This window comes from Eurytemora carolleeae, unplaced genomic scaffold, assembly GCF_000591075.1.
Source record: "Eurytemora carolleeae unplaced genomic scaffold, Eaff_2.0 scaffold564, whole genome shotgun sequence".
NCBI lineage: Eukaryota > Metazoa > Arthropoda > Copepoda > Calanoida > Temoridae > Eurytemora > Eurytemora carolleeae.
Genome location: NW_019396542.1, coordinates 141,594 through 168,831, shown reverse-complemented (window position 1 = coordinate 168,831; position 27,238 = coordinate 141,594). Strand labels below are relative to the sequence as shown.

At 32.7% G+C, this 27,238-nt stretch overlaps 3 protein-coding genes across 3 annotated transcripts in view; 1 reads left to right on the top strand and 2 right to left on the bottom strand.

The window, feature by feature from the left end:
* Positions 1 to 506: 506 nt before the first annotated feature.
* Positions 507 to 11,433, top strand: LOC111705169 (clumping factor B). Its single transcript, XM_023477631.1, has 9 exons — positions 507 to 525; positions 1,290 to 1,387; positions 1,570 to 1,622; positions 2,179 to 2,274; positions 2,946 to 3,104; positions 3,591 to 3,838; positions 3,989 to 4,079; positions 10,084 to 10,207; positions 11,004 to 11,433. The coding sequence occupies exons 1-9, from the start codon at positions 507 to 509 to the stop codon at positions 11,106 to 11,108; spliced, it is 993 nt and encodes a 330-aa protein (XP_023333399.1). The 3' UTR covers positions 11,109 to 11,433.
* On the bottom strand, positions 4,922 to 9,456 carry LOC111705183 (uncharacterized). The gene is made up of 3 exons (XM_023477649.1): positions 7,477 to 9,456; positions 6,290 to 6,793; positions 4,922 to 5,108 (listed from the first exon to the last, which is right to left on the bottom strand). Exons 1-3 carry the CDS (start codon positions 8,987 to 8,989, stop codon positions 4,939 to 4,941), a joined length of 2,187 nt encoding a protein of 728 aa, XP_023333417.1. The 5' UTR covers positions 8,990 to 9,456; the 3' UTR covers positions 4,922 to 4,938.
* Positions 11,434 to 12,105: 672 nt separating the features above from the next.
* The window catches only part of LOC111705168 (cytoplasmic aconitate hydratase), a 23,759-nt gene continuing 8,626 nt past the window's right edge, over positions 12,106 to 27,238 (bottom strand). The window contains exons 17-31 of the mRNA XM_023477630.1: positions 26,988 to 27,132; positions 26,334 to 26,391; positions 25,486 to 25,523; positions 24,481 to 25,042; positions 23,906 to 23,973; positions 22,114 to 22,197; positions 19,862 to 19,982; positions 19,347 to 19,458; positions 18,734 to 18,832; positions 17,808 to 17,887; positions 17,752 to 17,774; positions 17,598 to 17,681; positions 16,179 to 16,237; positions 15,634 to 15,710; positions 12,106 to 13,022 (exon numbers count right to left, since the gene is read on the bottom strand). Of these exons, the coding sequence (XP_023333398.1) occupies positions 12,904 to 13,022; positions 15,634 to 15,710; positions 16,179 to 16,237; positions 17,598 to 17,681; positions 17,752 to 17,774; positions 17,808 to 17,887; positions 18,734 to 18,832; positions 19,347 to 19,458; positions 19,862 to 19,982; positions 22,114 to 22,197; positions 23,906 to 23,973; positions 24,481 to 25,042; positions 25,486 to 25,523; positions 26,334 to 26,391; positions 26,988 to 27,132 (1,729 nt within the window). The 3' untranslated portion in view covers positions 12,106 to 12,903. The remainder of the gene's footprint in view (positions 13,023 to 15,633; positions 15,711 to 16,178; positions 16,238 to 17,597; positions 17,682 to 17,751; positions 17,775 to 17,807; positions 17,888 to 18,733; positions 18,833 to 19,346; positions 19,459 to 19,861; positions 19,983 to 22,113; positions 22,198 to 23,905; positions 23,974 to 24,480; positions 25,043 to 25,485; positions 25,524 to 26,333; positions 26,392 to 26,987; positions 27,133 to 27,238) is intronic.

The following is a 27,238-nucleotide window of genomic DNA, read 5'->3' as shown; positions in this document are numbered from 1 at the left end:
TGTTCCCAGTTTCCATTCCAGAGTGAATACATGTGTTCCCATGTTTCCATTCCGCAGTGAATACATGTGTTCCCATGTTTCCATTCCGCAGTGAATACATGTGTTCCCAGTTTCCATTCCACAGTGAATACATGTGTTCCCATGTTCCCATTCCGCAGTGAATTTGTTCCCAGTTTCCATTCCACAGTGAATACATGTGTTCCCATGTTTCCATTCCACAGTGAATACATGTGTTCCCATGTTTTCATTCCACAGTGAATACATGTGTTCCCATGTTTTCATTCCACAGTGAATACATGTGTTCTCATGTTTCTATTCCACTGTGAATACATTTATGTAACTATCAGATCATTAAAAATAAAAAATATTATGAAATATTAACTATATACCAATGCGTCGAAAAATTATAGATGAGTATTGGTTGCAATATATTAATGATTTGTTTGGAATTAAATTGAATTTTTTACGATCCGTCCCAGTTGAATGTTGCAACTTTCTGTATTCGAATGGACTCTACGTTCTTCGGTATGAGTCGTTTTTATCAATTATCAACAGATAGAAGTAAGATTAGTAGCGATCAAAAGCGCTTATTTTTCGCCGTAAGCCTATACCCCCTTTCATTTTTCGCGAACTTGCCCTTTAAACCCTTAATCTGTTCAAAAATTTAGAAGATAACTTGATTTTCTGACTTGAAGAGAGTTTATTTCTGTGAATATCTCCGTTCTTTTTGTAATCAAGATAATGTGCAAGTCAATTTTGCAGAGAAGCCGAAAATGAATAAACATACTTAATCAGACAAAGCTGTTAAGGGTGCCGTTGTAAATCGGGCATAGCCATCTTTGTATGGAGGATCACTTGAAATTATGCTTAAAATCCCTTTAAGCATCCGGTATCTTATACCTTGATCAAGGGTGGATACAGAAATAAATCTAGAAGGGGAAAAATATGCGCGAAAGAGCTTCTAGGGACGGGGCAAAATTTGAACTGTAAAATCAAAACATTTGGCTTCTTGGATACTTTAAAGGTATACATACAACAGTCCAATTACCAAGGAATACTTTATCTCTCCATCAAACAAAACATAGCAGAAAAAAAACAAATTAATTTTTTTAATACTCTTCACTCTTCAGTTTCAGATTTGAAAATTGTTATAGCTCTAGGTAGGGGCGCTATCCCCCTTCCCCCCCCCCTTGTATACGCCCTTGACCTTGATTCCTCTTTTAGTTTTGTGATCAGAGATTCTGTTTCATTTTTCTTCAGATCAAACTCTACATTATTTTGAATTTCAGGGAACCAACTCCTGACAATCCTGATAAATCCTACAATCTCCAACGGGCTCTTCGACGCCATTTTACCAACAAGTCACGTGGTACCAATCCCCCTGGAGGTGGAAATGTGAAACTAAATTTTCGCAGTCAAGAAGACTCAAGGTAAATGCCGTGGTTCTTTGAAAAAAATGAAAAAATTAATATAGTTAAATTGCTCCTTTTTTGCGTACATATATTAGGGGGTTTTTTCTGGCAAAATATTTCGCGGATTATACTTTCTTATTCGTATTTNTGTTATCAGCCTATTCCCCCCAGAGGCATCTATACGGAGAAGGGGCTCAGGGCCGTACTCAGGTACATGTTGCATGATACAAACTAGTACATGGATTTACTAGTACCGGCCACTCTTATATAACAGTGATAACCAGAACACTCTGAAAGAGGAAGACGACTTTATATGCGTTTATTTGTATATACCAGCCGCTGTTGTCGATTCAGCCTGTTTTTGCATGAAGTATTGGCCGACATTTAATAATTCTAGGGGGCTTAGCCAAGCTACAGGCAAGCATAGTTAGTAACAATTGATCTTTTAAAAATGGAGGTCTCGAAATGTCCCAATCACTAAATTGACCTTTTACACGTATCTATATAATAAAACAAGACATTCGTAAACATGTTCCCTCTGGCCGGCCAAACGACTGGACAGAATGGGCTGAATTTGTTTGTGGATACTCCTAGGAAGCCGGGGGGTGACAAAGGCTTAAAAAAATGTTCAAACTTTTTTTTCTCAAATTTTTTTTTCCAAGGGCAACGCCGGGCTCTTCAGCTAGTATAAAATAATTTGCATTGAGCAAGTTTATTCAGCAAAATTAATGAATTGAGTTAAAAATCTATGTTTGTATTTGTTTAGCTACGAGATGAATAATGAAGAGTTTGATCTGAACAAACATGAAACAGAATCCCTGATAACCAAACTGAAAGAGGAACTGGGAATAGAAAAATCAAGGTATATAGGATACACTGTTTGTAAAAGAAAAAATTTTAAAAATTAATGATTTTAAAAAGGGAAGGTCGATTTTTCAATTTTATCAAGACATGTTAACATGGGTAGTAGAAGATAAGTCTTAAACCGCTGAACAGCATCCATTTGACCGTTTGCCGATAGTTCAAAAGTTGTTTTAATAATGGTTAAATAAGTATTTTTTTCGAAAGTCTGACATATGTTTACAGACGGATATTTTGATGTCCATCTTAATTTATTTTGACGAAATTTTTTTATATATATTATAAAACAAAAAATTATAAAATCTTTTTTAAAAATGTACAGTGAAACCCTTAATAACGAATACATAGGAAGAATTTATCAAATGTCGTCTTGACAATTTTTCAATTGGTTTTATACTATTTTACGTAAATCTCAGTATTTGCGAAAATAAATAAATAGCCATGAATATGCAGGAACAGTTTTAAAGAGTTCCATATAATCATTTAGTTTAAAAAACTAAATATCTGCAACATTCCATTATCAGAAAGTGAAGAATACAACATTTGATGAATTCTTTCCATGTATTCGTTTTTAAGGGTTTCATTGTATCAAAGAAAGCTTTAGAATTACTGCAAGGTGGATTTGAAAAAAGTGTCAAATAGTTTCACTCTTACTTTAAAATCCTATTGCAGATGTGATTCTTCAGCCGGACTTTCTGACATATTGTCAAGACGAGAATACCAAACCAAACCAAACAAACATGCCAAACCAAACCAAACAAAGAAAAGGAAAGAAGAATATTTGACGGAAAATATAACGGAAGCAGAACTGGGTAAATATACAACAACGATGTAATCTCAAAATATTGCAGGGCATTATAATTGTTCATGTGCAAGCTTCAAATTCAAAGAAAACCCACGTCTAATGTCCATTTAAAGGGAGTGTCTGACTAGACATGGTAGTTGAGCTGAGAATGCAGCTAGTTGTGTAGACAAAGAGAATAGAATATATATTAGAGTGGAATTTACTCTAAAAAATGTAAAACGGCCATTTTGTTGTACTGTTTCCATACTGCAGGTGTACTTCACATATTTGTGCTATATAACTACAAGAACATCAGATATAACTTTCATGGGTCGCGATCAAGAGCTAAAGTGATTAGCTTTCAGCCTATACCCCCTTTCATTTTTCCTTTACAGTCCTTTTAAGCATTTAATGTTGTTATAAAGTGAACAGCAACTTATTTAATCACTTATTAAGTGAAATGGGTGTGTGTACACTGCACAATTGCTAACTTGAGTCCAACAGTCTACAATATCTGAGATTTAACAATTTAGGGAGGAAATTATTGCTTCTCCATCTCCTAGACCATCTCCTAGACCTTCTCCTAGACCATCTCCTAGACCTTCTCCTAGACCTTCTCCTAGACCATCTCTTTCGCCAAAATCACCAAGTCCCAAAAAATCAGCAAACCTTCAAAAAACCCGATCCAAATCTACTACTGTCAATCCTCCGGAACAGAGAGATTCAAATAAAGGAAACGAAAAACTTTTTGGAAAAACTTCAGCAAAATCAGATTTAAAAGGTAAAAGATATTTTATATCTTCTATTTGAAATTGAATGAAAACAAAAATTTTAAAAAGTTAATCAATAAAAATAGAAAATGTTTCAATATTTTTGTGCCTTTTTTCTGTAACAACAAAAATATATCTTTTTTTAAATAAAACATATCCAGGAGGAAAAAATTTGTTGAGTGGTGGAGTAGATATTTCAAGATTCAACGTGTCTTTCAATGCTGGAGCTGGAGCTACGAACATCACGGAAAGGTATTTTCATAGATAAATAAATAAACATAGATAGGTTATGTACGAAAAATCACCAAGAATCGTACAGTCCGCGAACTCATACTTCTAGGGGTCAAAGTAAATTCAATGATAAGCGGGGTGGTTTGGTGTTTTAATGGATTTCATATTAGAGTGTAAAATAACTTCGGGAAAGAAACTATTTGAACAACAATATTTCACTGAGCAATATTTCATATTGACGAGAACTGAAGAAGGACATGAGAAGGACTAAACTAACTTAAATTTCTCTCTACAGAACTCATGTACACCACAAGTACTCAATGACATAAGAACAGCCAATGTTCACAACCGACCTAGTTAATCTATATAATAGGAATATCTTTAAAACATCTCTGTACAAAAATATCTTTCAAGATGAAAAATGTCGTCTTATGCTCAATCTATCTTTATCTATGGGTATTTTGATTCCAAGGGGAGAAAAGTTCAACAACATTATTTTGGTCTAAACCGACAAATAGTTTTTCATAGCAAAATTTTTCTCGCAAAATGTTTCCTTGCAAAATTTCTTGGAAATTGTTTCCTTGCAAAATGTTTCCTTGCCAAATATTTGCTCGCGAACTGTTTCTTTGCACAATTTATCCACCACAAAGCTTTTTCTATTACGAAATACTTCCTGTCACAAAATGGTTAAATGGTTAAATATTTTGAATAAATATTGATAATTACAAAAAGAGACCAGTTCTGGGTTGATTTAAAGGGAGATAAAAGTAAAATTATTAGCGATATTTGTTTTCGGCCTATTCCCCCTTGCATTTTTCGTGAACACTCCCTTTAAGGATGAAATTGACTGATTAAGCAAGTAAAACAACATAAAAGAAATTTATTCAAACGAAATAATTGAAACAGGATGATCAGCGCTGAGATCTTTATTGATCGCTACAATCTTGAGATCGTTCGCCCAGAGGTTGGTGAAGGGTCCATCAAGGTCTATTTGTGTGACCAGCCTGCTAGTTTTTAAATCTCTTAAATCTAATCTGGAATCTCCTTGGCCTAGGATTAGAGCTGGGCGTTGTTAACAATCTTTAAAACTAAAAATCTTTAAATGGCTGGGCCGATGATTGAAAAGCTTCGGCTCTGGTCGTAATTCCTTAGACCCTTTTTTAAGACCCAATCATAGCTGCGAGATCTTTGGCTAGACTTAAGGAGTTAGGGCCAATGAAAAAAAACGATTTTGGTTGGTTTTAAACCTTTGATTGTTTATCGAGTAGAGATGCTCAGTGTGTAAATATGTTAGATAGCTGCTGAATCGTTCTAAAACCCGTTGTAACTTGTAATCTACAGGGTGTCCCATGAAACATGACAGTTAGTAAATAGTTTTGAATATTGTCTTCCATACACTGTATTAAATATTAAAGGTTTATTTTGTAAACAAATCTTTTGCTGACTCCTATATAATATTTTTATTATTGTCATTAAAAAACGTAAAAAATTCTGGAAGAAGACATTCTAAACTATACTAACTATCATGTTTCGTGGGAACTTCTGAACTGCCATGCTGATCCGTTACTAGTGTCTGCGGCTCTTTTTAATATAGTCTTTTGTACGTTAAAAGCGGATTTCAAACAGTCAAATGTAAATTTTTCATTTTCTGATACTTCTGAAAAGGAACTATAATTGATTTTTCTTAAATATTGCAAACAAAGTGCAAAGTGTTTAACAATTAAAAACGTTTGAGTAGATTAATACGGATATATGCTACAACATCCTTGATCAGTCAAAGCTTTGAAGAGTACCATAGTGAATCAGGGATGGAAATGGAAGGTCACTTAACATTACATTTACAGTGCCGAGATTCCCAACATAAAACTTCTTACTTCAGAGCTGGGAACTCGTGCATTGTTAATATCAAGATCAATGTTGGATCTCAATGTTAATCTGCAGATTAGTTAAATTCTTTTTAGTTATCTCGCACGGTAATCGTACCCAGTCAGGAGTTGAAGGTAGCTTTGATCAAGGGAGAAATAACTTAAATGATGACAGATCCTCAAAGTAAAAGTGCCCATAGTGAATATCAAGATCAATTAATCGGGATTATGCGTATCCAAAAAAAGTTCCCAGCTTAGAGTTCTCTTGGAAAGAACGAAGAAAGGAGAAAACGATTTGGCTAAAACTCTTTTCTTATCAAACAATCAAGAAGGTCTATTTTAAATCAAGAACGTGCCCAGCCCTACCTATAACTACAAGTCCAGCCATATCAGAGCCACATAAAGGAACACTTGCCTCGGATCTAATTCCTGACTTATTACTGATCTTCCAGAGCTTGGTAGATTGTCCCGGCCAACTGTAGGCTAGCGTTGAAATCCCTCGATGGGTTCTATGGGTAAATACTAGAGTTGAATCTCCAGCAAATAAATATGTCATTTCTTGAGGAGTTATTACAGCATCCTTGTTACAGTCTGCTAGATACATGTCATATTCTGTCTCAAACTCATAACTATACTCGGATATACCCTGATAGGACCAGGATTTCCATGTCCATGTATATGGATAAGAATCTGTGTCATTTCTTCCAAACATCAATAAACCTCTTTGAGTCGACATAGCAAATAGTTTATAGTTGAAATATGCATGAAGATCAATTTTCCACACTTTGCATTTCTGTTTTATATCAAACATGATTCCAGATAGGTGATGATTTGTATCCTCAACTGCTGCATATAGTAGATCCTCAGATCCTTGGACCGAATTTAATGAATTGGAGAGTGGTTGCTGAACTACCTATAACCATTGGTTCAACTGCTTCTCAAGTGCTCACTGGTTCAAATCACGAATCAACGATTTAAAATTCAGGATTTTGTATAGCACCTATTTGAAGTCTGCTGACGCAGATAAATTACCTGACGTTTTCAACCAATCAGAGCGGCGCAAATATCAGATTCATTCATCTATTGGCTGGAACAAACCTCGACTCTTATTCACAAGGACAGTTAAAAATTTAAGAACTTAAAGTTATTCCAAAGATACATGGTTAAACCAAATAGATTATCAAGTTCAGTAGGTGGCAACAGAAAAATGGATCAATTATACACGACTTCACAAGTTTGAAATATAACAAGGAAAACGAAATTTTCTGATATCAGTTGAAATGTTTTGCAAGATTAAATAAAAAAGTGTAAAAACAGAAAATAAATAACTCAAAAAATTGCACTTATTTTACTGTAAGATAAGCACTTTATTCTAATATCATCACTAATATTAATAATTTTGTCAGACACAAAAACTGAATTGACACCTATGACGTCAGAATACAGCTGTACTAAGAGTCTAAAAATTCTATATTGCCTTCTATTCTACTAGAATCTATATGGATTAAACCATCTTCATGTAGTTCAACGACTTCTCGCAATTCATTAAATCCCTGGAACATGAACAAGTTCAATTTTCAATATCTTTTCATCTTTCTCAGATTCAACTCTGCTCATACAGTCTCCAGTTTCCAAACTGTAGACATAAAATGAAGTTTCTCCAGACTTGACTAAACCCAATGTCTGATCTCCTATGGCAGATACAGTTAGATCTAGTTTGGATATGTCAACGTCTCCATTTCTTCCATATCTGCTTCGCATCTGCTGAATGCTAACTTTTGGAACGTGGAACGGATCAAGAGAGTTTTCTGATCTTTGAGTTTGGGATTCAATGGATTTACAAAATATAAAGTTCAGCTCAGAAGAGATATTATAAACTTGAATCAAGCCGAACTGCACGGCAACTATTTTTGAATGCCTCACATACAACTTCTCAATTTTTGATTGTTTGACAATGTTGGTGTACTGCAATTGTTTTGATTTTGTACTGAAGACAAGTAAATATCCAGTTTCTGTCCCTACAGCCAGGAAATCAGGGTCTGCATCAAAGCAAGCAATTTTGGATGATTTGACACATTCTGGAATTAAAAAAGAAGTTTTAACTCCTTCTCCATTTCTCCACCGATGCCTAAGTTTTGCGCTATACTGTAGAACCCTGGCCCAATAACAAGAGGGCTCCAAGCTTTGTGAATTCTCAGAATCTATGTAATCTCCAGGATCCTCAGAACCTCCGTAATCTCCAGGATTCTCAGTAACTATGTAATCTCCAGGATCATTTTTAACTCTGGAATCTCCAAGATCCTCGTTAACTCTGGAATCTCCAGGATCCTCAGCACCTCTGTAATCTCCAGGATTATCAGAACCTCTGTTATCTCTGGAATCCTTAGTAACTCTGTAATCTCCAGTATCCTCTGTAACTCTGGAATCTCCAAGATCCTCGTTAACTCTGGAATCTCCAGGATCATCAGCACCTCTGTAATCTCCAGGATTATCAGAACCTCTGTTATCTCTAGAATCCTTAGTAACTCTGGAATCTCCAGGATCCTCAAAACTTTTGAGATCTCCAGAAAACTCAGTGACTTTGTAATCTCCAGGATCATCTTTAACTCTGGAATCTCCAAGATCCTCGTTAACTCTGGAATCTCCAGGATTCTCTGAAACTCTGGAATCTCCAAGATCCTCTTTAACTCTGGAATCCCCAGGCTTCTCTGACACCCTAGAATCTCCAAGATCCCCATTAACTCTGTAATCTCCAAGATCCTCGTTAACTCTGGAATCTCCAGGATTCTCTGAAACTCTGGAATCTCCAAGATCCTCTTTAACTCTGTAATCTCCAGGATCATCTTTAACTCTAGAATCTCCAAGATCCTCGTTAACTCTGGATATTAAAGATTGATTAAAGATTCCTCTGGCAGTGACTATCCTGGCCCAGACAGGATTGATGTTTAAAGCTTTTCTCCAAGCTTTACTAACACAACAGAGAGCGGAAATGTCTTTCTCTTGAAGATACAAACAAAGCTCTTCAACAGCATACTGGTTTTCACTCCATCGTTTAAAGGAATTCATGATTCTGATTCTTTAAAGGGCCTGCAGAGTGCAGACGTTATTTCAAGTAAACCTCCATGTACAGAGTGGCATGTCAGATTCACAATGGTACTCTTAAAATCTGTGTCTAATCAAGAATGAAAGAGATATCCATGTTTTTTATCTGAAAATTAATTTTTTTCAATCTCCAAACAAGCGAATTGCGGATTTACAGGACAGAAAAGTGGAGAAAATTGTGAGAATTAAAAACTTTTCTCAAGCCTTTCATCATTGTTATCTTAGAACTGTTTTGGTGAACTCTCTTTCACAATGAGTGCAGTGTTATCACTAAATATTCTAAATCTATATTTATATATTTGTAAACATTTCAATCTCAACTGTTCTATTCTAAATTCCGGTCAACTTTACCTGTGTTCGCACTTCACAGTAACATCAGCTGATTTCAATCATTCCCACAGCTGATTTGTGTTTACTATATTAGACTATAGAGATTTAAGGAGCCTTTTGAAATTCTTTCATAATTTGACTTCTTTTTACCATATTATGTTCCTCCAGGGTACCCATGGGTTACCTAAAAAAATTCAGTCAATTTGGTCCAGCCGTTTGGCCAGCTATAGCTAACATATATATAAATATATATATTTCAGCATTATTATTAGCCTATAGAGCTGTAACGGGAGGGGGAGGGGGGGGGCAAAGTACTCTGAAATTCTATAATAATTTGTCCACTTACAATCGATTTTTTTACTATATTGTAATGTCAATATAAATAATGCATTTTAAGGCCCAATTGAAAAAAATAAAAGTTTGAAAATCAGCTAATGTTGAAAATATATCCTCTTGCAAGGTTCAGGAATAAATTAGATATTTTCTGTTTCTTGTTTGTTGACATAATTTCAATAGACTCTCCATCTATATTTATAAAGTGTCATGTCCGATTCCCTTAAAGCTTTGACTGATAAAGAATGAAAAAGTAATCCATCCTTTTCTTTCTTTGAATTTATTATTTTCAAGAGTGGTTTTTCTGTAAAAATGACTCGGAAATTTATACTTCGGTTAAAAATGAAAAATTGAACCTTGATGTTTCAGCTTCTTTAAAAAAATACTTATTGTAGGAAGAAGAGTTCTGTTTTGAAACGGCTTGCAGCTAATGCAGCTGCTGCTACTTCCAATACTGCTTCTAAAAAACCAGAAGAAGAAGAAGAAGAAGAAGATGAAGAAAAAGATTATTCTTCCCAGGTGATTTGAAGAATCCCCCCCCCCGAGCAAGCTTAAATGCACTGTGAGTAAACATCGTTTGAAAACATTCAAGGGTTAAAAGAAATGTCGATTCCATGGTTAAATCCGATTTTTCAGAACAATTTTACAAATTTTACAAATTTACGATTTTATCGTTTGAAAACAAATTTTGGTTTATATTTTTGGTCCGAGTAAATTTGTGCATAATGTGAAAAAACAAGCTTATTGAGCAGACTTTTTTGAAAAGGGATAAACATCTGTTTCTGTTGGGGCCTCCTAAACGCCGAAAAAAATGTTTAAAACTGACTTTACAACGGTGCTTATCATCAATACATATCTGTGAGGAAACCTTTTTTTTCAGAATTTCTTATTTAGCCAAGATTTGGTCAAAATGACATGTATTGCAAAGTAACAAAGAAGTCTTCTGTGGGAAAATGTCTAGAAAGGAGAAAATCATATAATCAATTTTACAGCACTGCAAACCATAGTAATAGAATAATTTTATGTGGGGCAAATCAGTGAAGAAGTTCTTGAGATAAAATCGGACTTACAAACAAACAAATAAACAAACAGATAAACTGTTTTAAAGATCAAAAGTACAGGGTTCCCAACCAAGGATGAGACGATAAAGACGACCTCACATCTTAAGATATTACGATTTGGTCGCCTGTCTTCAATTTATTGGTTTATGAAATGGTTCGATAAAGAAAAAAGCTCGTTTTTAAATGCAGGGCAGCATATGTTAAAAAAAACGATATTAATTCCATCTCTGAAGTCTCATCCTTTGTGATTCTAGGCATCAAGTGATGAAGCTGATGAGGTGGAAGAAGATGTTGAAGAAGACGAGGAAGATGATGATGACGAAGATGTATCCGATGAATCTGACATTCATACAGAATAATCTAATCCTTGACTATGTCGCATGGTACAAGAATTTTTCCGTTAAGTTGTACCGTAGATTAGCTCAGTCGTACCGACCAGTCTATGACTACCCGGTGGAAAGTCGACCCAGCACGTTTTATACAAGAACTGTAGGCAGACATTTACAATCTTCAATATCAAAAATTTTATATCTTGATGAATAATCTATTTATCGATAACCCTCCCTGTTTAGACTGCATTTATCTAAGACAATTTTACACCAAATTGTGAGACCCATAATAATTCTTTGATTCAGTATAGTGATACCTACTGAGAAAGCTGTAATCTGTAAGAGTTTCGTCTGCTATGTTCACATTTTGTTTGTTTATGTTTTGACTGCATACGGTTGTACTTAGTAAAACAAGAAAATTGCAGTATACAATCAGAGTAAACTTGTCTGTCTTCACTGTTCATCTTGCGGAGACATTATAGACACATCTTTACAGTCTTTTACACTTTTTATAAAATAAACTCTAGCAGACATAATACTATTATGGCTTTTGAAATTAGATATTACAATGCTAATCATAACAATGAAGATATCCAATTCATCACTGAATTTCCATGTTTTTGAGACACCCTGTTTTTCCAGTATGAAAATTTATTTTTATTCTCTGGAAAAGCGACAAGATATGAAAAATGACAACATGTTTATTATTTTTAATTTATCATTAGTCTAGAGGGTCCTCATCGTGAATCCGACACGACTTACTTAAAATAATTAAATTTCTAATGAGAATGTTGCATTTCCTTTTCGAAACATAACGTAAAACATATCCTTAAATTGTAGTGATTTAAAATAAATGTGATATTTTAGCGGTAAATTTGTAATTTAATAAATATTATCTTAAATAAATTATAGTTTCAAAATGATATTAAAAGCAATTAGTGCAACAACGGTTGGCTAAAAAATCGGAATTGTATTTTTAATTTTCCTGTGTCTGATCTGTACAGTGTACAAGGTTAATAAAAGTATAATCTTTGTATGAAAATATATTTTCCCTGATTACAAGTCAATTAATAATAATAGTGTATATAGGTTGCCAGTGCATTCTGAAGATGAAAATATAAGGTTTTCAAGACAAGGGCATCAACTGTAAAAGAGTTTAATAATTTTAAGCAAATAAATTTGAATCAAATGAAGGTATAGATTGTCCAACAGCTTCCTGGTATGGCTAGGGTACACCATCACTAACCTGATCATGGACCATGGACCATGCGGTGTAGAACAAATAATTTACTCAAATGATAAAATAATTTTATCTAGGTTTGGCCCATTTCAAAATTATCGACTCTATTTTATTCTGTACACAAAGTGCAAACATTCTTGACCACCTTTCAATCTGTACACAAAGAAGTGCATATGGGTCTTAAAAAACCAGTTTAAGGGAAATTTCGTGCAATTTTTCAAATATTTCCGAACATTGAACCAACCAATAAGACAACTTGTACGCACTTTTAAACCTAAAAATGGGAGTAATATAAGTTTTCTGAAGTATGAGAACAATTCCTTTAAAAAGTATCAAATTCGTAAAGTTATATGGCAATAATTCTACAAATATAAGAACTGGAATCACAATGTTCAAATCACTGTTTAAATTGAAAATACGATCAAAATATTAATAACAAGTATAAAACATATCAAAATAAATGCTTTGTAATTTTCAATTTTTGAATTATTGTTTCCTAATTACAAGAACAACTGTGCTTAAGTTATAATATTTCCGCGGATTTTTCAAAAAGAAAAATGGCGGAACTGAGAAAATGCGGGAATCTCAGTTAGCAACCCCGGCCAGTTTACGGACCATGTAGTTCAATATTCCACCATGGCGGTAGTAGGTTAACTCAGGCTCAGTATCAAACCTTAAAAATACAAGAAAAGATATAAAAGTAAAAAAAAAACGTATTTATGCCATATTGTTCTTGATATTCGCTGTTTAAACTTCTTTTTATCATCATTTTTATTTGAAATGTAATAATGTGAAAAGAAAGAAATTGAGTCTTTGCCACAAACTCAAATTTTCCGATCTCTGTATATATTGCAACCTGGTTACCTGATCGTGTAAACCTATGATATTTCAAACTTAGATTATCTAAACTATCAGAATTCATATTTAAGGTCTACGACATTGTGTTGCAAAGAGAAAGAGATGAGAAAATCCGAGTTTGTGGCAAAGACTCAATTTCTTTGTGCTGGATACTTGTGAGCGGATGAAAATAATTAAAATCGGTTCAAATGACCAGTTTGATGTTGGACCAATGAGAAAAAAGAAAGAGTTAAGAGTTAGAACCGATTTAGATTAGTTTACGTGATGAGTGAAGAGTGAAGAGTGAAGAGTGAAGAGTGTAGAGTGTAGAGTGTAGAGTGTAGAGTGTAGAGTGTAGAGTGTAGAGTGTAGAGTGTAGAGTGTAGAGTGTAGAGTGTAGAGTGTAGAGTGTAGAGTGTAGAGTGTAGAGTGTAGAGTGTAGAGTGTAGAGTGTAGAGTGTAGAGTGTAGAGTGTAGAGTGTAGAGTGTAGAGTGTAGAGTGTAGAGTGTAGAGTGTAGAGTGTAGAGTGTAGAGTGTAGAGTGTAGAGTGTAGAGTGTAGAGTGTAGAGTGTAGAGTGTAGAGTGTAGAGTGTAGAGTGTAGAGTGTAGAGTGTAGAGTGTAGAGTGTAGAGTGTAGAGTGTAGAGTGTAGAGTGTAGAGTGTAGAGTGTAGAGTGTAGAGTGTAGAGTGTAGAGTGTAGAGTGTAGAGTGTAGAGTGTAGAGTGTAGAGTGTAGAGTGTAGAGTGTAGAGTGTAGAGTGTAGAGTGTAGAGTGTAGAGTGTAGAGTGTAGAGTGTAGAGTGTAGAGTGTAGAGTGTAGAGTGTAGAGTGTAGAGTGTAGAGTGTAGAGTGTAGAGTGTAGAGTGTAGAGTGTAGAGTGTAGAGTGTAGAGTGTAGAGTGTAGAGTGTAGAGTGTAGAGTGTAGAGTGTAGAGTGTAGAGTGTAGAGTGTAGAGTGTAGAGTGTAGAGTGTAGAGTGTAGAGTGTAGAGTGTAGAGTGTAGAGTGTAGAGTGTAGAGTGTAGAGTGTAGAGTGTAGAGTGTAGAGTGTAGAGTGTAGAGTGTAGAGTGTAGAGTGTAGAGTGTAGAGTNTAAAAAAATCAAAATGTTTAATGTGATAAAGAAGAAACAAACCATCGTGTTTAGGATAAAATAACTATTTGAAACATTATTACTTCGTACAGAAATTTTCTATATTTCAAGAAGGTTCAACTTTAAGCTAGAAAACGTCGTGCCAGAATAAGTGTTACAGGCAATAGTATGAAATGTTTGTATACTTAATGCAATGACTGTTTCTAGATAAAATAAACTTTTTCAAAGCAGAAATAATAAGTTTTAGTTATTTCTTTAACTCCATGAAACTATTGTGTACTTTATCATTCTTACTCACTTCATCGTGAACGTGCTATAAAGTAATCATCGTGCTATAAGCTGTACATTATAGCACGTGTGCTAAAAAGTTTTATTGGTTCCCAGATGTTCTCAAAAAATTTAGGATATTTCCAAAATGTTTTTTTTTTCAATTGAATTAAAATGAAAATAAAATTGAAATCAACTTTATACTTTTACTTCTGCTTTGTTTCAAAGCTTATTTGATCTAGAAATAGCTATAATACTATAACACTATTATTTTGGCACGACATGCTCGAAGGTTCTCGCCTTTTTGAATTATAGTTTATTCCTCGCTTAAGCTCGGGACAAAATTAAATTTAAAAAGGCTTGAACCTTCTCGATAAAGACAAAATTCTGTCCAAAAACTTTATAATACTGCGAATCAAAATAACAGTGTTATAAATAGTTATTATCATCTAAATTGAAACAATATTTTGTAAATATCCTAAATGTTTTGGAGAAAATCCGGGAAGCAATCAAAACTTTATGGCACGTTACTATAATGTACAGCTAATTTAATATTATAGTACGATTATTACTTTATGGCACGGTGCTATTATGTATGGCTAATTTTACATTATAGCACCGTGCTATAAAGTAATCATCGTGCTATAAAATTTAATTAGCTGTACATTATAGTACGATGATTACTTTATGGCACGGTGCTTTAATATACAGCTAATTTAATTTTATAGCACGGTGCTATAATTTACAGCTAATTTAACATTACAGCACGTCAATAATAAAATTCAGTATGAAGTGAGTATCTATATATATTAAGTTGTAATCTCTGTTTGGGTGTCTGTTTGTACGATCATAACTCAGGAACCCCTAAACCCATTTGCCTCAAATTTTGATTGGGAAACTCGGTAAGTTGAGTGGATCGACTTTTATTGGGAAAAATAGTTAAAATCGTAATTTACGACAAAACGCGGGTAATCAGTGGGACTAACTTTTTCCATTTTCATTATGTTCTATTTTTAAGTATTATGACTTGTTTATAACGGCCTCAGACCTCTTTTAGTCTCGACAAAATTGTAAAAAAAAATAATTTAAATGTCGAAATATATTATTATTATTATTATTACCTGTAAGACCCAATGAGTCTGCTGATTGTCCCTTCTCATATTCTAGAGGAACTATTCCCATACCAGCCAGGTTGGACCTAAGCTCAAAACTTTTTAATTCTAAATGTTTTCATAACTCACTGAGTTAACTAAAGTCGTAGGTAATGGACACCCCTGAGGTGGAATTTTAAGAAGTTATGCCGCGGCTCAAATATGAGACCTGGCTTAAATATAAGACTCGGTTCAAACATGGTTAATTCCACTTGAAATTGTATTTGAGTCGACATTCAATTGGACACGGTTTTTGATGGATCAGCGACGCAGTTTTAAATTTTTTAAGTTCGGCTTCTGGTCCCCTATCTTTCAAACTATTCTTTATTTTTTCAATCAGAAGTATTTGCCTCTGATATAATGACATTGAACATAGTTTCATAGAAACTTAAACTCTGAGGAAAAACAAAATCTGTAAAATCTGCATGGGTTAAAAAAAAATTTAAAATAGCAAGAAAAACATGAATAAATAATCAAAATAACAATGATAACAACAAGAATAATAATAATAATACCTGTGAATTCTCTCGTATGATTCAGCTATTACAGCTTTGATCCCCAGCAAGAAAGGACCCTTATTACAGTATATTATACAGTAGTCTGCGTTTTTGACAATACAGTGAAGACGACTTTTGATCAAAAATGCTTTGATCCATAACGTGTTTTTCAATTGGAAGTTTATATGTAAACATGTGAACAAAGAGAAGATGTTAATTAACAACTGCTCATTGTTTACATGTAAACATGTGTACAAAGAGAAGCTGTTAATTGACAACTGCTTATTGTTTATATGTAGACATGTGTACAAAGAGAAGCTGTTAATTGACATCTGCTCATTGTTTACATGTAGACATGTGAACAAAGAGAAGCTGTTAATTGACAACTGCTCATTGTTTACATGTTAGTGTCTCAGCTGTTTAAAAGCTTGGTCAAAATCAAAATTAAAATAGAAAAGTCGTCTTCGTTGTTTTAAAATATATCCAACGACGACTATAAATAACATGAAGGTTCATTAACCAACATTAAATTCACAAATTCAGCAATTGATCAAATAGACATAGCCAAGGTACTAATGCAAGAAAAGTTATTTCAGATGTGTACGCATCTTTTGTACTGCAGTGCACTGTCTCTGGGCGGTAATGTAAACACAAGACAGATGTCGAAGCCTGACATGGGATCCATCTTTCACATAAAAAATCAATGAAATATTCTGGTCAAAGGAAACTATTATGTGAATTATCATAATAAGTAAAATTTAATGCTTTTAACCTCCTCGGATACTAAACGAACACTGATGCATCTATTCTTGTTAATAAGCACAGCCCAGAGAGAACTGGTTTCAATATGTACACAGAATATACGCAACTGCAATTAACTTTCCTTGCATTATAACCTTGGACACAGCATTTTATTAATAGCAACAAGGGTCACTAATGCAAAACTTATTAAAAAGTATCTTAATTATAAAAACATTAGAGTGAGTTGTATAAAGAAAAATAACAAAAATAACAAAAATTAAAATAATTTAAGAAGAAAGAAATGTTGTATTATAGATCATAGTTTTAAGCATTGATATTCATGTTATGCGGATCTACGGATTAATTAATGATCATACCCTGCAGGGATCACTTTAATTAAGGGATCAAGAATTTATCCTCAAATAAAAAAGTGTTCACATTGGATATTGAGATCAAGCATTTACGATACAACAATACACAAGTTCCAACCTAAGGATGACAAATGTGACTTTAAAAGCAGTATCTAATTGTATAAGAAAAGTGTCAAAGTTAAAATATAAATCAATCGTTTTACAGTAATTACAGTAATCGACATTCTTCATCTATTTTTTAAAAATAAAACTCATTTTTTCAAATCTTCAGGATAGACGAGTGTACACTGTGGACACTACAGCTTACACTAAAAAATCATGTTACCTTGGCGGCCCAATCTCTAGAAGAACCACTGCCATAATCCTTTCCAGCCAGTATTATTAAGGAACTGTTAGATGCAGCATACTCCTATAAAGTAATATATGTATACAGTAACTAGCTGAAGAGCCCGCCGTTGCCCGTGGAATTTTAAACACACATNTAAAATTACGTCCAGAGTCCCTTTAAGGTAATTTTCTTAACAGTTTTTATAACGTTTTGTATTCAGTTCTCTTTCCTTAGGAGCTGCCTTCCCAATGAATCTGTTTACAAGGCGAATATTACCAAATGTTCCTCTAAACAAACCAAACATATCATTTTAACAGCTAAAATAATCAACAATTTAGAATAGAGATGGCTTGCCTTTTTTCCTTTCGTTCGTGTCGTGAACGATCCATTTCGTTCATTTATTTCAATAGTTCAAAAAATTTATTTCGTTCTTTTTTTTAAATTTTTGTTAATTTACTTTCTATTTCATTCGTTTTCTCACTAAACGATTTCCGAAATAAATACGTTTGTTTTTGTTTCAAGTTTGTTCGAACGATTTTAATAAGGTGGTTTTTTAAAAACGACCCAAGTTCGTTTTTTTCTCTAAACGAAACCAAGTTCACGAAAAATATTGTTCGTCCCAAAAAAAAATCGTAATTGTTTACAAAAAGTTATAATTCAAAACAATTGGTTAACCAAGAGTGAAAATACAAATATACAGAGCTAATTTATTTGTAAAATGTAAAAGGAAGACACTTCGAAAAAATAAGTTATGAATCAATATATTTACAAAAAAAACATCAAAAAAAAGGTGAAAATATAAAAAAATCTGAAAGGTCAAAAAAAAAATTAGATTAAAGAACTAGACACCAATATACAGTTAAGGAATCAATAAAATTAGGAAAAAACAAATAAAATAATGATTCAGAAAGCTTATCTGATTTCTCTTCTTTTTACGATAAAAAGCTCAAAAATTCAGATAGATTTTATATCATCAGATAATAATATAGGTTTTATATCATCAGATAATAATATAGATTTTATATCATCAGATAATAATATAGGTTTTATATCATCAGATAAAGGACCAAGAAGGTAAACTTAAGAATTTAAAGTAAATTACGAGAAAAAAATAAAAGGGTAAAAAATGCTACCTGGCCATCACGGCATCGTTACCGCGCCTGGATCCAAAGGAGTTGAAATCTCTGGGGTTCAGACCCCTGGAGCCCAGATACCGGGCAGCAGGGGAGTTCCTGCGCAGTCAATCAATCAATCAATTATCTATAAAGTCTCCTAACTAACTAATCAATAAATCAATAAATTAATTATTCAATTAAAAGTTTTAATTAATCAATTACTTAAACTATCATCAATTAATCAACAGTTAAAAATTTAATAAATTTATCAGTAATTTTATTATTGTTGATTTAATGAATCAATGTACCGTCAATGAATTCATCCATCCATCAATCAATTATCCATTAATCAATCAATAAATCATTTTATCAATCAATAAATCATTTCATTAATCAGTTAACCAATTAATTATTTTATGAATAATCAACAATTCAATCAATCAACTTAAAGATTAACTAATTCATCAATATTAATCTATCTATTAGGCAGCTAATATTTAATCTGCAGTATCCAACAATTTTTTTATTCTTAGACTCTGTGTTTTAGATTTTATCTATTATTCGGATCAATTTAAAAAAAAAATCTTTCAAAAATATATTTTAGAATGCTAAGATTTAGTTCCTCCTTTACCTGGGAATACTCCCAGCAGGGGAGATATGGTCCGTGGTGACAGAGTCTCCAAGATGAAGAAGTGCATAGGCGTTCTGTATAGGCTGCTTAGGAGGCAGATCAGGGGTCATACCTAACATAGAACAGATAGGTAGGTAGGTAGGTAGGTAGGTAGGTATGTAGGTAGGTAGGTAGGTAGGTAGGTAGGTAGGTAGGTAGGTAGGTAGGTTGGTAGGTAGTCTGCTCAAATTCTTTAAATTCGGTCTCGAATATTGTTAATATTGTTAACTGGGACAGGACATAGGGTAGTGAAAACTTCTAAAGATGTCCAATAAGTCAGGCCATCAGTGCACTATCATATAATCCAATATACAGCAGGCAATGTAGGCTAGATCAACCGTCATGCTGGGGACGACGACATTTATAATTTTAGAATTTGTAATCATTTCTTACTTTCAAATTTGTGAACAATCTTTGTTTGTGATCAAAAATAAACTCAAATCATTTTTGAAAACGAGATGAGCCTCTTTAATAACCTTGGAAGAAGGGAGGGTTCTTGATATAAGTTGAAGCAGCATCCCAGGGATAAAGTTCACTCTCAGGAGCAGATAGTTTATTCCAGTTATTATTCCCAGTAGATATCTTACTGTATACTTCCTAAATATAGAGATCTTACTGTATACTTCCTAAATATAGAGATCTTACTATACACTTCCTAGGTCCTAAGTTCCTAAGTATATAGATCTTACTGTATTCTTCCTAAATATATAGATCTTACTGTATACTTCCTAATTATAAAGATCTTACTGTATATTTCCTAAGTATATAGATCCTACTGTATACTTCCTAAATATAGAGATCCTACTGTAAACTTCCTAAATATATAGATCCTATTGTATACTTCCTAAATATAGAGATCCTACTGTATACTTCCTAAATATAGAGATCTTACTGTAAACTTCCTAGTTCCTAAGTTCCTAAGTATATAGATCTTACTGTATACTTCCTAAGTATATAGATCTTAATGTATACCTCCTAAATATAGAGATCTTACTGTATACTTCCTGAATATAAATATCTTACTGTATACTTCCTAAATATATGGAACTTACTGTATACCTCCTAAATATAGAGATCTTACTAAAAACTTCCTAAATGTATAGATCTTACTGTATACTTCATAAATATAGAGATATTTCTGTATACTTCCTAAAAAAAGATCTTACTGAATACTTCCTAAGTATATAGATCTAACTGTATACTTCCTACAAAAAGAGATCCTACTGTATACTTCCTAAATGTAGAGATATTATTGCATACTTCCTAAATATACAGAGATCTTACTGTATACTTCTTAAATATAGAGATCTTACTGTATACTTCCTAAATATAGAGATCTTACTGTATACTTCCTAAATTTAGAGATCTTACTGTATACTTCCTAAATATAGAGATCTTACTGTATACTTCCTAAATATAGAGATCTTACTGTATACTTCCTAAATATAGAGATCTTATTGTATATTTCCTAAATATACAGAGATCTTACTGTATACTTCCTAAATATAGATATCTTATTGTATACTTCCTAAATATAGAGATCTTACTGTTTACTTCCTAAATATAGAGATCATATTGTATACTTCCTAAATATACAGAGATCTTACTGTATACTTCCTAAATAAATAGAGATCTTACTGTATACTTCCTAAATATGTAGAGATCTTACTTTATACTTCTTGAAAATCCATACATTTAAAAATGCTATATTTTTTATGTAAGTTACATTTTCATTAAGGTTACATTCCCTATAAAGGTTGCATATGATCCATAAAATAATAGTTCCGATGAATACTAGAATATTAGTCCCTATGATCCAGAAAATAATAGTCCTGATGAATATGAGAATATTAGTCTCCATGATCCAGAAAATAATAGTTCCGATAAATATGAGAATATTAGTCCCCATGATCCAGAAAATAATAGTTCCGATGAATATGAGAATATTAGTCCCCATGATCTAGAGAAAATAATAGTTCCGATGAATATGAGAATATTAGTCTCCATGATCTAGATAATAATAGTTCTGATGAATATGAGAATATTAGTCTCCATGATCCAGAAAATAATAGTCCCGATGAATATGAGAATATTAGTCTCCATGATCCAGAAAATTATAGTTCCGATGAATACTAGAATATTAGTCTCCATGATCCAGAAAATTATAGTTCCGATGAATACTAGAATATTAGTCTCCATGATTCAGAAAATTATAGTTCCGATGAATACTAGAATATTAGTCTCCATGATCCAGAAAATTATAGTTCCGATGAATACTAGAATATTAGTCTCCATGATCCGGAAAATAATAGTTTCGATGAATACTAGAATATTAGTCCCCATGATCTAGAGAAAATAATAGTTCCGATGAATACTTGAATATTAGTCCCCATGATCTAGATAATAATAGTTCCGATGAATACTAGAATATCAGTGCCCATGATCCGGAAAATAATAGTTCCGATGAATACTAGAATATTAGTCCCCATGATCTGTAGAAAATAATAGTCCAGATGAATATGAGAATATTAGTTCCATGATCTAGAGAAAATAATAGTTCCGATGAATTCTAGAATATTAGTGCCCATGATCTAGATAATAATAGTTCGGATGGATACTGGAATATTAGTCCCCATGATCTAGATAATAATAGTTCCGATGAATACTAGAATATTAGTCCCCATGAACCAGGGAGAATTATAGTTCCGATGATCACAAAAGATTTTACCTGGAACATTGCTGGAATAACATATTTACTCTCTACTGCATGGATTTCCTCTCGAGTAGGCCAGATCTCATGCAGGAATACATCCTAGATAGATTGATAAATAAATAAATAAATAGATATATAAGTGGATAAATAAATAGATAGATACATGGTGTCCCAATAAACATGGGAATTAAGTGAAGACTTATATATCGTCTTTGCTCCACGTGGTATTATTACGTTAACACATTTTATTTAGTATTCTAGTAAAGACAGTTAATAATCCAAACAACTAGTCCTGGGACTTCCACAGTGTGGTCTACCATATTTGCACCTTCAAAATTGACGGAGATATTAAGAGTCTAATTTATTAAATCACAACGAAAGCTTCATAATGTTTAAAATCTCCGTCAATTCTGAAAATACAAAGAAGGCAGACCACATTTCCAAAAGCTTATAATTTATTTTAACAACTCTTTGTCTATCGGAAATAGAAGACGATTCATCTCTTTTATTTCCCATTTTTATTAGGTTGGGACACCCTGTAGCTATATTTTAAGATATCTATATAGATATTAGGTTTATAGATGGATACATTGATAAAATTGATGTATTGATTTAATAGATAGAATGGTAGTTAGATGCAAGGATAGATCGACGGATAGATAGATAGATAGAATAGATAGATAGATAGATAGAATGGTAGTTAGATGGAAGGATAGATCGACGGATAGATAGACAGATAGAATAGATAGATAGATAGATAGATAGATAGATAGATAGATGAATAGGAGGAGAGAAGGATAACTATTGAATAAACGATGATTAAAAAGATGGAGTTTAAAAACAATATCGACCTGTAAACGGAGAGCAAAAAAGATAAGAAACAATTAAATGATTAGAAAGATAGACATAAATATTAAATAAATAAATATTTAAAAAGATGAATAAACGGGGTAATAATAAAAGATAAATGGAATAGATATAAAGATGGAAAAGAAAGATGGCTACTGGAGATAAAGTTAGAAGCTTGAAATAATGGATGTTTATGATATGTAGACTGTAGATCAGGGAATAGGAATAAAGGGAAAGGAAATGGTGCTGGTCTGGCATGAGAAAGCCAGTCGCACTGCTTTGCAGACCAGTACGGTAAATTAACACACACTCTTTTGGTACAGACACACAACATGATTACAGTCAAGGAAATTGCAGAACAATGTTGTCAATTATAATTAAGCTTGAATAACGACTATATTTATTGTAAACTTTAATCAAATTATAATCTTTGCATGAAAATTTGGCTTTATGGTGTTGACTTAAATATATAAATAATATACTACATGTATATTAAATTTTTCTAAGTAAACAATTAACAATAAACAAATGTATTCTCCTAGACTGTACAAATACCGAGATTCGTATGTACTCTATATACCTACAGTAAAAACCTTTGGTACTTTAAACTAACACACACTCTTTTGGTACAGACACATACACATGACGTTTCCGCCCCCTGCTGTAGATACGTTGACATAAAGATAGATAGATAGAGATAAATAAAAAATGAATGTATACGGTGGTATTTAATTGTCAGTTTTTCTTTGTATCCATGTTTTTGTGTATCCATGCTGTTTGAAAGCTTGATCTAAATCAAAATTGAAATAGAAAGTCGTCTTCATTATATTGATATAATCGCCTATCACCGTAGATAGATTGACAGATAGATAGATTATTGGATATATATATAGATAGATAGATACCTTTCCCTTAACATGAGCTAAAGGTTCAGATATATAAATAGATAGATAGATACCTTTCCATTAACATGAGCTAAAGGTTCCTTCTCGAAATCAATATCAACTCTGCCAGCAATAGCGTAGGCTAAATAGTTAACATTAATATCAATCAATCATTGTGCCTCTATACAGGAATTAGGATGAAATCAATATCAACTCTGCCAGCAATAGCGTAGGCTAAATAGTTAACATTAATATCAATCAATCATTGTGCCTCTATACAGGAATTAGGATGAAATCAATATCAACTCTGCCAGCAATAGCGTAGGCTAACCGGTTAACATTAATATCAATCAATCATTGTGCCTCTATACAGGAATTAGGATGAAATCAATATTAACTCTGCCAGCAATAGCGTAGGCTAAATAGTTAACATTAATATCAATCAATCATTGTGCCTATATACAGGAATTAGGATGAAATCAATATTAACTCTGCCAGCAATAGCGTAGGCTAAACAGTTAACATTAATATCAATCAATCATTGTGCCTATATACAGAAATTAGGATGAAATCAATATCAACTCTGCCAGCAATAGCGTAGGCTAAATAGTTAACATTAATATCAATCAATCATTGTGCCTNATACTACCTATAACAAGAAGAGGGCTGGCTAGGTAGTTAGCTCTGGTATTGGGATATATACTACCTATAACAAGAAGAGGGCTGGCTAGGTAGTTAGCTCTGGTATTGGGATATATACTACCTATAACAAGAAGAGGGCTGGCTAGGTAGTTAGCTCTGGTATTGGGATATATACTACCTATAACAAGAAGAGGGCTGGCTAGGTAGTTAGCTCTGGTATTGGGATATATACTACCTATAACAAGAAGAGGGCTGGCTAGGTAGTTAGCTCTGGTATTGGGATATATACTACCTATAACAAGAAGAGGGCTGGCTAGGTAGTTAGCTCTGGTATTGGGATATATACTACCTATAACAAGAAGAGGGCTGGCTAGGTAGTTAGCTCTGGTATTGGGATATATACTACCTATAACAAGAAGAGGGCTGGCTAGGTAGTTAGCTCTGGTATTGGGATATATACTACCTATAACAAGAAGAGGGCTAGCTAGGTAGTTAGCTCTGGTATTTGGATGAACTCGACCCTCAAAGTTTCTGTTTCCACTCAGAACTCCGCAGCATACTAAGTCTCCCTTTATTCAAACAATATTAGAAGAGAAATCTAGAATTTAAAGGGACTTTAAAAGCGTAATTTTAAGTTACCCTTCATGCAAAGATGGCCATGCCTGATTCACAACGGTATCCTTGAAATCTTGATCTTGTCAATAAAGTTAAAAAGTTTTATTTCTAAAATTATAAACATTGATATCTTGATAAAACAAAGCTCAAAAGGGTACTATTGTGAATCGGACATTGCCATCTTAGCATGAAGGTCCAAATGAAATTACGCTTACAGTCATTTTAAAAGTAATTTAAACCTAAAAAGGTCGTGTTTTAAAATAGAAATTAAAAGTCTGTTGTTTAAATTTCATATATTTTAGAAAAAAAACTTCTTTACATCTTCACACTTGAATGATTTTCCTTTCAAATTATTTTTAATTATACATTTATATATTTTCCATCTTTTATTTACTACCTTATCGACTGCTTCTACTACTGTTTCAGGGAGAGGACCTGTAAACCCAATACATTCATTAGTTTCCATCGTAAACATAATTTAATCCCAATACATTCATTGTTTTTTATTATAAACATAATTTAATCCCAATACATTCATTAGTTTTCATCAAAAACATAATTTAACCCCAATACATTTATTAGTTTTTATTATAAACATAATTTAATCCAAATACATTCATTATTTTTCATCATACATATAATTTGATCCAAATACATTCATTAGTTATCATCATAAAAATAATTTAATCCAAATACATTCATTAGTTTTCATCAAAAACAAAATTTAATCCAAATACATTCATTAGTTTTCATTATAAACATAATTTAACCCCAATACATTCATTAGTTTTCATCAAAAACATAATTTAATCCAAATACATTCATTAGTTTTCATTATAAACATAATTTAACCCCAATACATTCATTAGTTTTCATCAAAAACATAATTCAACCCCAACACATTCATTAGTTTTCATCATAAACATAATTTAATCCAAATACATTCATAAGTTTTCATCAAAAACATAATTTAATGCAAATACATTCATTATTTTTCATCATAAACATAATTTAATCCAAATACATTCATTATTTTTCATCATACACATAATTTAATCCCAATACATTCATTAGTTATCATCATCAAAATAATTTAATCCAAATACATTCATTAGTTTTCATCATGATAATATATTTGAAGTAATAAATGGGACTGTGCATGATAATATATTTGAAGTAATAAATGGGATTTTGCACGAGGCTAAGGAATGAATGAATGAATGAATGAATGAATGAATGATATCCCTCCTGAATTTCCAATACACGTCATGCATCCGTATCCAACAACACCAAACCCAAGAGTCTAAAAATATTTTTTTTTATGATTTTCAAAAATTTTGATCTTATTAAAGTGCCTGAATGATTTCAAGAATGAGATTAAACATCTGTTTTTGAATTTAGAAACTATTCCATGCAAAGATGGCAATGCTCGATTTACAAAGGTACTCTTTAAAGATTTGTCTGATCTAGAAGGAATAAGATAGTAATGTTTATATTCATGTAAGCTACATATTTTTAACTGTGGGGTCCCTACAAATAAAGACTTGCGCATTTCTACTGCAGGAAAACATATGTGAAGTATAAGAAATAAAACCTTTTAAACCTAGAAAAACGACAATAATTTCCGTATTTTTGATCTGATAAGGGTTTCAAGGGTACAATTGTGAATCGTACATTGCCATCTTTGCATGAACACTTGAAATAACGCTTACAGTCATTTTAATTTAGTAAAAAATTACATTTTCACATTAATTAGAAGAAAATATAACGATCTAAGAAAACAACATTTTTACAAACATTTTTTTGGAGATAACTAACTTTCTGCTTATAATTTAAAACAACAAGTTCAAAATTTGTTTGTCCGGTCGAGATTACGAACAGAAATATTAGGGTACTCACCTCAAGATGAGGAATAACTCCTGACTCCCTGAGATAGTATGTAACCACTCCTGAGCCAGGAGACAGGGAGGTCTTGATGTATGGTTTAACAGTTAACCCCAGCTCTACTGCTTTCTTTGCCAGTAGACCAGCACCAAGCATTACACTACAAATATACAGGTTTATTACACTACAAATATACAGGTTTATTACACTACAAATATACAGGTTTATTACACTACAAATATACAGGTTTATTACACTACAAATAT